At 42.8% G+C, this 11986-nt stretch overlaps 1 protein-coding gene across 1 annotated transcript in view; it reads left to right on the forward strand.

Moving 5' to 3' along the window:
• The first annotated feature begins 1385 nt into the window (after positions 1-1385).
• The window catches only part of tshz2 (teashirt zinc finger homeobox 2), a 56412-nt gene continuing 45811 nt past the window's right edge, over positions 1386-11986 (forward strand). Inside the window, exon 1 of the mRNA XM_083656825.1 lies at positions 1386-1524. Within this exon, the coding sequence (XP_083512951.1) occupies positions 1485-1524 (40 nt within the window). The 5' untranslated portion in view covers positions 1386-1484. The remainder of the gene's footprint in view (positions 1525-11986) is intronic.

Below are 11986 nucleotides of genomic sequence, written 5' to 3' on the forward strand. Positions count from 1 at the left end.
AGCGCTTAAAGAGGGAGGAACCCCGGATTCACTAATGTTGCCGCACACACTATGACAAGCGAGGGGATAAGATCACATATATAGATTGCGGGTATCTTTACAAATGGTGCGCGGTGGCTGTAATCTCTTACAGTTACTGAACCAGTAATCAGATCAAAGATACTTCCCGAAAAAAGGTGATTACATGTTGAACCACTGATACAAGACAAAGGAAAGGAAACAAACAAACAAACAAACATGTTAATTTGCATATCTTGAAATTATGCTTGGAACCTTAGATTGCAATTATATACTGTAGGCTATTCAAATTACATTTTATGAAGTACAATAGATTTTAGGGGCAAAATAATTCAAAAGTTACAAGAAAGTAATCAGATTACACAGATGTTGCTTATTAGGCCTACAATTTCAAGCAATCAGCAATCTAATCATAGGTTATACATCTTCAGAATAACTTTATCAAGCCTTACTATCACACCTCCAAAAATACATCCAGTGTTGACTATGAAAACATGGTGTACCTTGGTTGAATACTCCTGGAAACAGGTTCGGGTAAGAACAGCAGGTTGATAAATGATGCTGTTATACACACTTGCCCTTCTCTTCTAGGCTATTCAGTTATTTGTAAAGCCGTAGTAGCTGCAGTATTACAATGGCAGCAATCGGGTTGTGTGTTACAGTCGTGCATCGGTTAATTCATAATCTGCTCGAATTTGAGAAACTTTAATTTGCTATATTCAACGCGCTAAGATCGGGAATATAATAGGCTACGTTACAAAAGCAAATAGCCGCATTAAAATAGCAGCCAGCACAGGCTGTGTGTGACTGTGATTGAAAACAACAAACCAGCACAGTACACAGCACAGCACACCCCGTCTGTTTCCCCTGGCCTCTGTTCCTTTAATAAACTCATGGTTATCTAGTGTAACAAATGTCTCGCTGCCATCATCAAGTCCAGGCGAGGAGGGAGGAGTTTTTAATGTTCAGTTTGTTCTATGGATCGATGTCTGCTGGCATCGCCTCTCTGCTCTCCCCCCCTCGCTCGCCTTGCACCGTCCGTCCGTGCGTAATAATACGGTACCATTATCAACAGCCGCTTTTTACGCGCTTCCCGATCCGCATATTCTGCCCCCGACAAACTGACTGAGTGACACGCGTCGATCAGTCCATGTGGCGCCGATCCGATGATGGACCCACAACACGGATGGTGAACGGAGACGACTCGCCCGGAGAAGAAGAAGAGGACGGCGGCGAAGAGGGTGAAAGAAGCGAAGAAGAAGCACCGCGTTAAAACATCTGTTTCCCCCCTTCTGACAAGACAGCCGTTTCTGGATTTTTTTTAGTGCAGAGAGAGACGCTCAACTACTCTCTCTGAGAGCCCCAGATAAAGACCCTCTCAGGCTCTCTCTCTCTCTATGCATGGACTATCTTAGCCCGCATACAGATTTCACCTGGGCACAGCAGTGAACTGCGACTCACGCGAAATGCCACGGAGGAAACAGCAGGCGCCCAAACGGGCTTCGGGTAAGGATTTTTCCCCTAAACAATAACCTTTAATATGTGCGTATTTTGTAGGGTGTATATTTTGTATGGTTATTCTACCGGTGTCTATAACAGCGGGTTTCCCCCGAAACTTTTTCATGTCAACGACCTCCGAATAGATACGCATAGACCACACGGACCCCCCCATTTAGTGCGATTTGTGTCCCGAGGATCACCCCGTGTGAGAATGTTTATTATTATTTTTAGTTGGTGATGATTTAGTACAGAGTTATATAACTAACTATAGCCTACTGTATGTAGGTGGAGAGGCAGTGGGGGAGAGTGAAGCCCACACAGTCTCCCGTCCCTGCGTGTTTTCTCTCGTTGTCTTCACGTCAGTGAATGAAAATAACAGTGGGATTATTAAACTATTCCTTATTTCACTTGGTGGGACCCTCTGAAAAGGCGCCCCCCTAATGACCCAAAGAGGGGCCCCGGACCGCACTTTGGGGACCCGCTGATAAGAAAGTCAATGTTAAAAATGCTGACGGTGGAAGGAAGTTATTACAGCATCACATGCTGCTGTGTTTTGCGGGTAATTTAAAGTAAATGTGACTTACAATAGCAGCAGCAGGCACGTCAAATAAGGGACAAGTTATCATCTAAATCTGGTTTGTAAAAAAAAAACCGAGGGGGGGTCTAGTTTAGGGGGTACAGATTTGCTTCAATAATCCTAACATTTCATATAGCCTATTTATTTATTTATTCATTCATTGATCAAAAAAACGTTCCATTCACAGCGAGCCGAGTGAAAAAATCCCCCTCTCTCAGTCAGACAGACAGTGTGCTGTAACCCGCATGCAGCAGAGAGGGCTGAGAGATGGTACTCCACTATCCCAAACACATGAACTCTGCATGAACTCTTAATATCTTATGGACAAATGGAGAATGGGTTACACTCTCACACACAAGCACTCAATCTCTCTCTCCCTCTCTCTCTCTCTCTCTCTCTCACACACATACACGCATGCACACACACACACACATTCCCACTCGGATTTAACTTTTCTGTGTGTGTACCGTTAGTAGGTTACAGTAGTAATTATCCACATGCATATACAACCCAGTGTAATCCTTACCAGAAAACAACTGCCCTAAGTCCAGTCTACTGTTTGCATGTCAAGTAAGCATGAAATAGGGTTTATTGAGGTAGGCGATATCAATAATATCATGTTAAAGGAGGCCCTCATAAAGTTACAGGCCGACATGATGACATCTGGAGTAAGTTGTAAACTGGCCGGGCCTGTACAGTATCAGTGTGCGTGTGCATGTGTGTGCGTGTGCGTGTGTGTGTGTGTGCGCGCGCGTGTGTGTCTGTGTGTGTGTGTTTGTGTGCGTGCGCGCACGTACCAGATTTTGCCCTTTTGGAACACTTCCTGTAAGTCTCCACATTGCCCCACCTCCAGCAGATAGCCTTAACAGCGACACAATACAACCCCCCCTCCCCTTCCTGCCCCCAGCCTGATTCTCCGTTTATATTCTCTGCATCTTCTCAAGAAAATTTCCCAAATTGCCAAGGTCACCAAAGCATTATTACCCCCAACGACCTTATTTTCGACGATCTCAGCCACTTGGGGTTATTTCGCATTAATTATAGCGTCCCACCCCCCCAAAAAAAACCAGCATTCTCATTATGATGAAGTTGCTAGATTAAAACTAGATTGATCAAGGGGTATTTTAGTGTCTGAGGATGCAATTACTTGGTGGTGGTGTGCTGAGAAGTTATCAGTCTTTATTATGGTTGCGGGATGTACCAACCAGATGGTGATTGTGCTCTGCCAATAATGGCGTCTCTCTATACCCGCTTAAGATACTGAGACCCTTATCTGCCCAAGCACACTCTCGGTTTACACACACACACACACACACACACACACACACACACACACACACACACACACACACGCAAAATATTTCTCCCACATCACGGTCTTACCAAAAGCCCCCTTTTCTCTCTTCAAAACAATGTCCCCACTATTATAGCGAGAACTTTTCTGAGAAGATGCCTAAGTGATCCTTTTACACGCTCTCAGCTGCTTCGCCACGATGTACTCTGGTAAAATGTGTCAGCCCTATAGAGAAATAAGCCTTCCAAGAAGAGTTCCTTCATTGTTGAGGTAATTGTCTCCTCTTTGACAGGCACATTCATCAGTGGCTTAATGGTCAATCAAAAGTTGGCAGGCAGAGTGTTTTCATTCTTTGCTATCCACTACATTAGGAATACTTAATCAAAATGTCTCCCCCGTAATGGCTGTGAAGAGTTCATGACTGACTGATCCGTTGTCTGCGCCGATAGAAAATTAACAGCTCGGGACCGGGCGAGATGTGCGCCTGCAGATAAACAAATTGTGCATTAATATTTCATCTTCAGAACCTGGGATGTGCTATCAAGCGTTGTGGAATATTCCTGGGCTGTGTTGTCATTTTTCTCGCGTCCCCCCCCGCACCCCACACCCCACCACCACCTACCCACCCCCCCCAGTTCCCCCCCCCCCCCCCCTCCTTCTGTATTGTTGAAGGCTCTTTGCAGCTGTAACTCATTTCACTTGATGACTTTACTGGGGTTACAGAGAGTGACGACAAATTGATTACCTGGCAGAGCAAGAATGGAGCGAAGAGAGACGCCGGCTGACAGTCATGTTATAATAATATGTTTAATGATGTGTGGAGGGGGAACAAGGAGAGAGGAGAGAGTATTGAAATAAGACCACGGAGAGAGAAGATGCAAAGGAATCGTTTTTTTTTTTGTTTTTTCCTTTTTAGTCGTCGCGCTCTTAAAGACGCAGGATCCCTCCTCCTCCTCCTCCTCCTCAGTGGAAATACTGATTTGCAAAGGCATTGTAGGGGGGGGAAAAAAGGAAAAATGAACGACGAACGTTCCCAGCTCAGGCATTAATTCAGAGGACATTCGGTATCCAGGGTGCTTCGCTTCTCCTCTTGGGAATTCTTATTATTAATAGGCGTATTTGTAAACTTGAGAGCATAGACAACGTAAAGTAAAGGCCAGTTATATTTGATTTACTTCCCCAGCATATGTCGAGTGTGCGGTAATTTAAAATGCCAATTACTCTATGGCTACAAGATAGGAGGACGCATTAAACCTTTCGGGTTTATCACTGGGAAGGCATCACTAAAGATAAGGGGGGATAGGAGAGGCGAGGAATTTCAGTCTGAAACAACGCATGCATCAGGTTTATATATGGTGTAAACGTAAAGACGTAAAGTGCACAAAATGCATTTTTGAGTGAAGGGGCCCATATGTTATTTTGTGCCTGTGGAAGTATACTGTATTTCTCTTACTTTATTTTTTTTATTTTTTTTAAACAATAGCTCGGTGCCTCAAACCGCTCGCCCAATTTGCTGTTAACAAGATAAATTGGTGAACAGACAAAGGCATTAAGTGTTGCAGTGCCAGCTAGTGACTGACAGCAGCTTGTGGGAATTGGCTATAGCTGGAATAGCTCCTAAGTGGTTTGTACTGGAAACATCCTACGATCAAGGCAGATGCTGTTGATCCAGTTTTAGGTAAAAAAAAATGGAAGTGCATTTTGAACGACAAAAGCAGAAGGAAAATGGCACCCAAATAACAAGGGTGTCCTATTTTTCATCGTTATTATTTTCAATGACCTCATATCCTTTTGTCTTTCTTTACCCTTTTGGAAGACTTAATTATTATTTTTCCCTTTTCTCGGATGTGCTTCGGTTGCTTTAACGGTCGTTTTAGATCGAAAGCCAACACTCACTCTATATACCAATTTGAATAATTCAGGGAGTGATTTGGGATTCAGTGGGATGGTAACTTTGAGGCTGATCTCTGATAACTCTCTGATGTACTGATCATTATAGTGCACTGTATAATGATCATGATTTTGACATTCACGGGTGCGTGACGCCTCCTCTCATTTTTGCACATCCCTAAGCCCCCCGCCACAAACCCCCCCAATTTGATTTGCTTCAGGAAGTGGAAGGACCCCATTGATTCCGGTGTTTATTATCATCATCAAAATGACAGATGAAACGCTGCTATTGTAACAGCAGCACAAGTACAATTGATCAACTCCAGTTGTTTTAACTTGCTTTGTCTGGCTTTGAAATTTGACTTTTGCAAATGAGTGGTGTGCCTATTATTTTGCAGTCAGTCCAAAGCAAAGAAACAGTAAATGAAAAACAACAAGGCAAAAATCACTCGTGGCTTTTGCTTATCACGCGATTGTAGGAGTAAAAATAGTTCCCGCCCGTCGTTTTTTGGGCGATTTTTGATACTCGAATTGTAATACTTTGAATTAAGTTCACCCGAACACGAGTTGTCGACGAACCACGCCGATGTACTGTACTTTCCAGGCTGCAACTGAACACCCATACTGCGAATATATACGGCATGACAACCTATACAGTAGGCGTTACATTTCAATTCCTACACATTTATACACACTATCAATCATATCCACTTTTTGGGGAAATGTTTGCACGCATATGACACAACTCTCAAAATCCACACAGTGAGAACAGCAGACAGTGGCAAGTTTGGGAGAGCGTTCAGAATCAGAACCACTTTCAGAATCAGAATCAGAATCAGTTCAGCCACTGCTTCAGCTCGCCCTAGCCCCAAACTCATTTCCCCAGTTCCAAATTCTGCCCATAAAGTCCAGTATTAGTTCACCCAAGTGATGTCATCATCAGTGGGCATTAAATCTCGATAGTTTCCTCTGTATCTCTCCGGGTTGACGTCAACAACGCAAATGTTGCGTTTTGATCATAATCCAGGCCCTTGATATTTTTGTGGGCTTATGAGTACACACACCACACCAAATACTTGCACTTTGTTGCAATGCTTGCAATTCTCCAACTCGGAAGGCGCTCCCCATAGAGATACCCCCCTTAATAACTTTCTCCTCATCAGCTAGTTTTCATGCTACACAACAGTAGCAAAAGAAAGAAAGATTTATTTTATTATATCAGGTGGTCTTCTTCTTAGTTGTGATCTGGTTGCATTTCCTCCTCGCACGCCGGTTTTAGGTGACAGGTGTAGATAGCTAATAGTTTTGAGGAGGCCTTTGTTTGTGCGCGAGGCGAGAGAGAGAGAGAGAGAGGCAGCAGACAGGGTGGTGCACTGTCTAGGTGATAAGATAGAAGCAAGACTCCTGTGCCCTCCAGCACAGTGATCTCTCCTCCTGCTCTCTCCTGTGTGTGGAGGAAAGGGGAAAAAAAAGACAGGGCTGTTATGATTGGTCTCAAGGCAAAGTGTGCCTGTGCTGTGCTGTGAGCGCGCGGCGCGCTGGTGGTGGTGTTGCACCTCTCTACAGCAACTGCTCATTCACCTTGCCTTCCCTCTGAGACCTGCACTAGTTTCCAGGCAAATGACACAATTTGATATGGGGGGTGATTCATGTGGATAATGTTTCCATGTGATCATCGCCGCAGAAACGGCGACTATTTTCTTGTTATGTTTGTTTTTTTCTCCATTACGTCCGACAATAACTAGAATATTGGGAGAGTTTATTGCAAGCCGGGCTAAAACTAATTATTTCTGCAAGACATCCCAAGTACAAAAGAAATTATGGTAACGGTATTTTGCCCAGGTCCCTCCAGATGTAATGATTTACAGCAAAACGGGGAGGAGACTTTATAGCTCGCCGGTAGTTCATTTATATTGGACTTAGAGGATGAGAACGCAAAGGGAAGCTTATAGTTACTACAGTAACAGTGTGGGCCTGGTATCGATTACACGGAGGGAGGCATTGTATACGGGGGAGAGATATGGTTTATGGTAAGATACCCTGCACTTCAATGTGCGATGCATTTATGTAAGAACACAATAAACATTCCTAGCTTACAACATCTTTTTTTTGTGACGAAGAAGAAGAAGGAGAAGAAGAACGCCTCTTCTCTTAATTCCGTCAAAGGAGATATAATACTGTGAAGCGAGGAGGACATCCATCTTGCAGTTGTTGTTGATCTAACTGCATCGTCAGACACAGAGGAGGACATGCGGGCCATATGGTCAGGAGGCTCTTTCAAAACAATCAGGGCCCAGATCGGGTTACTTGCTCGCGGGCTTATGAAAGACGCTGCCATATCAGCGAAGTATAAGTTTAGAAATCATTTCTACTCTCTGATTTCAGAGACGCAGAGCGGCCAAGGGTCACAAGCTGCCTGTGTTCACGTCAAGAGCACCTTGGATGCTTACTCAACGGCCATTATTTATATCAGACCATAAAAGCAGTCATCACGATATAGATTTGGTTTGGCTCCAGCATGTTACAATCTAATTTGATTTGATTGAACTCGAGTTAAATTCATACCATGTCCAAGGGGAATGATGCAAAATGCATCATTGGTTCTTTTAAACCTTGACAGAAAACCGAGGAATGAATGTGAATTTTCCGCCCCTGAATATGAGCGCTCCCCCCCCCCAAAAAAATTGAGAAAACATTAATTTTAAGTTATCTGCGCGGTGTACCTGATTTGCTTCTTATCAAATCCTTAATGAGCTTCAATTAAGATTTATTATGCAAATTAACCCTCAGCAGCGAGTGACTGCAGGAGCAGCAGCTATGACAATATTGTGCTAATGGTGTGATCTGTATCAATTACAAAGGTAAACTGCCTTCACACTGCGTGCTCCAAGAGGTCAGCCTGCTAAATATGCATTCAGATGCTATGCAGATTTGAAAGATTGTTCATTAAGTCTCTGTTTTTAAATAAGAATAAAAAATAGTGCTGAGATATATTTTAGACAACTGCTTGCATAAATAAAACTAGCATAGCATTATTGGTTTGGAGAAGGGTTCATGAGCATGGTTGCTTTTTGTAGTTGCAGTTTTTTGACTAATAATAATAACAACAACAACAGACGAATAATTATGACCACTAACTCTAATATCATCGTCACTGTCAGGCGGAATCCTTGTATCTCCAAATTAGGCCACCCCCCACCCCACCCCCAATACATGGATTTTGTGGGTACCCCAAAAATATCCGGTGAAAGTTTCAGGTACTTTGCACCAGCGAAAGATGTTATATAATGACTCGTTATTAATGGTATTAGTACTATTGCACTATGTGAATGTTTTAAATATATATTTCTTTTTTGAGATACAAGGTTTCCGCCCGACAGTGACGGTGCACCATCACTCTCATAAGTCAAATCTGAAGAAAGTTATTTCTCCTTCAATAGTAGACCCCGACAAATATGCCTGAAACAAAGGAAGCTAACCAAAGCGAGCCACTCGATCCACCAGCTAAACCAAAGGGACTTGAGACGGGGCGCTCTAAAAAACCACTGAGAACTCCCACTGAGAATATAGCAACGCAAACGCTACAGCAAACAAACCTCAACACATCTACACTGAGCACTGTTGACTGGTGGTGTGTGGCTGCTTCAGGGACTGCGCGGGCTGCCTGCAGACAGACAGGCAGACAGTGCGGTTGTGGGCAGGGCAGCAGAAGGAGGAAGTGCTTTTGGACACCTCACTCTGGCACTGTATGAAGTTGTGAACCTTGCACCTTCTGTAACTTCATTTAGCATGAGGCTGATGGCTCCCCGACAGCTTTATGGCTCCTGTGCTTTATGAGTCGTCATGCGGCGCAATTACACAGGACCTAATTTGATGAATCAAGTCAATGTTCCAGCGGCTCGCTCGACCTCGCTGGCCCCGCGCCGCTCCTCGGTTCCTCTCTGCGGAGGTCAAACGGGAGGCTCTCGCACTTTGGTACGATTCAATCACAGCGCGGTGGACGGCGGGGGTAATGCTCGGCCACGCACCTCTCTCACTGCAACCCAATCAAGAAGCTTGCTGATTTGTAACGAGCAAGTTTTCAATTTGTTTTAAGCGAAAAGTATCTGGCAAATCGATCGGTCAAGTTGATCAGTTCATCGACCGGTCGAAGGCAAAAATGAAGCGCACATTCCCTCATATTGTAGTGCGACATCTCAACAACTTTTTTTTTTTTTTTTTGATATTGCAGAGGTGTTAAGAAAGTTGGTAACCTGCATTACACTGTAAATGACATGATTAGCCAGCTAGCATCTGATGGTTAAGCTAATTAAAATTCAACGTTCCCTGTATGAGCTACAGTGCAGACAGCATCATTAACAAATGAAACACATGGATGGTAGACAATTGAAATACATAGATTTGGAACGGTTATTTACTGTGAATGAATGGGAATTGAAAGGGAAGCCAACCAGTGTAGCTAGCTGGCTAATTGTTCCATGTATAGTTAATGCGTTGGCTGTTGTTTGCCGAAACACTGATTTAGGCGGTTTCAACTCCCACTTTCTAATTGGCTCGTTAGTCGAGCTTTTAAATAGGGTACGGCTCATTTGATAATTTTGGTGAATTGTTTCGCAGCAAACGGTAGTTTTAATGCAAAATTGAACGGAAAGTGACAAGAATATGAAGTTAGTTTCCCCCCAGTGGATCATGCACCGTAAACACATTACTAGGTGCCTGACACCCTGGCTGGGTGGCAGCTTAGCTGTTCTCACTTTACATAAGGCAAAATGCAGACTTGACTGAAGAATGGTACAGTATATGCGGCAAGCCATGATGGACAAAGACTGTAGGAGCCAGGTTTCAGATTTTATTTTTCATTTACTGTGGAAATAGTCACACACACACACACACACACACACACACACACACACACACACACACACACACACACACACACACACACACACACCTACCTACACACACACACACACACACACACACACACACACACACACACCTACACACACACACACACACGCATACACATATATATACACACACACATATATATATATATATATATATATATATATATATATACTGTATATATACTTATATACAGTATATATATATATACATATATACAGTATATATACATTATATACATTATATATATATATATATAAATTATATGTTCACATAGGAATTGTGTTTATTTATCTATATTTGTTATATAATTACAGTAACAACAAGCATTAACAGAGATGATGAAATTCTTTATTGTAAATATATAGTAATCTGTCATAAACAGCTTATAGTATGCATTACCCCCGCATGACTACATACTGAACAGCAATTTCCTTGTTGCTGACTTTATAGCGAGAGAGAGAGAAAAAGAGAAAATAAAGATGGATGAATTCTCCCTTGGAAAAGATGATTGTAGGTTTAAACCATAGTCCCCAATATAGATACAACAACATCAAGATAAAGTTTGACAGTTGACACGGAAATAGCAGCGAGGAATAAGTTTGAGAAATTAAGAAATGTTGAAAAAGCAAAATAGGCGTGTTAAGGTAATGACGAGCGTGGGGAAATGTTGAAAAAGCGTTAAGACAAGCGTAGGTGTGTGTACTCTGTGTATTCTGAACCTCAGCATATTATTGGGGGGACGCTCGCTCACTGTACAGTAGTCTTACTACTAAAAAAAAAATGCAGAGCAGTTACTTTGTTACAACCCAAATCCTGTTACACCTTAGACAGCTATTCTGCTCGTAAAGCCTGTTCATTTACTGGTGGGCTTTTTTCTGCCTCCCCTGTTTGCCTCTACAGTATGTGCTGAGCTAGTCTGTTCAAACAGCTTAATTGATACTCGTTAAGCAGCCCTGACAGCCTAGGTGTCCGTGATGAATGTCGAATAATTCTGTTGTACTTACAACTTGATTAAGGAGAAGCACAATACATGTCAATGTTGTAGCCTATGGCTTTGGTCTGTAAATACTTACCCGCTCTACTTAAAAATGATTAGCCCTGATTGGCTGTGTTACCTACGCACACGTTCTTCTTCTATGCCTTCTTTATTGCGGTCTCACGTGGCGGCTGCGTTATCGGGAAATCGGCGGCTTCTTAAAAGTGCCAAATGTGGGGAAATATTGCAAACACAAATGAGGATAAACGACAGCGTGCGGTTTGTTTGGCTTTGATTTTTGATAACTTAGCAACACCTAACTGCAAACTTTTATCGAAAAACGAGGATTATGTTGACTTAGCTCTCTGTATTTGTTCGTCTAGAGAGCCCAGGCATTTCCATACAATAATAAAGTCAACGGGTGTCAGCCAGATGAAAAATGTGCATCCTGCATCATTTCAGTTAGAAATTAGAGGCAATTGGAATTGGTTCAAAATTGACTGTCTTTGTAATGAGTGCATGACGAATGGCATGATTTAGGGAAAGAAAATGAAAGCTGGGAAAGCGAAAATATTATTCCGCAGCATTTTATATGCCATGATATTCCATGAAGACGAACTAATCACACTAAACAGCGGCAGAACATCCGCTCGTGATATTTCTCGACATCATCTCGCCATACAGACGCCTTTCCAACAAAGAGGAGACAGAGAGAGAGGTCACCCGGAGAGTTATCCCATATGATCTGTTTTAAGTCTTTTTCTGCGATGCCTCGGAGAGAAAACACTACATCAACTCCTTATCGCTGGCACATTTCAAG

This window comes from Poromitra crassiceps (genome assembly GCF_964638095.1).
Source record: "Poromitra crassiceps genome assembly, chromosome: 20".
Lineage (NCBI taxonomy): Eukaryota > Metazoa > Chordata > Actinopteri > Beryciformes > Melamphaidae > Poromitra > Poromitra crassiceps.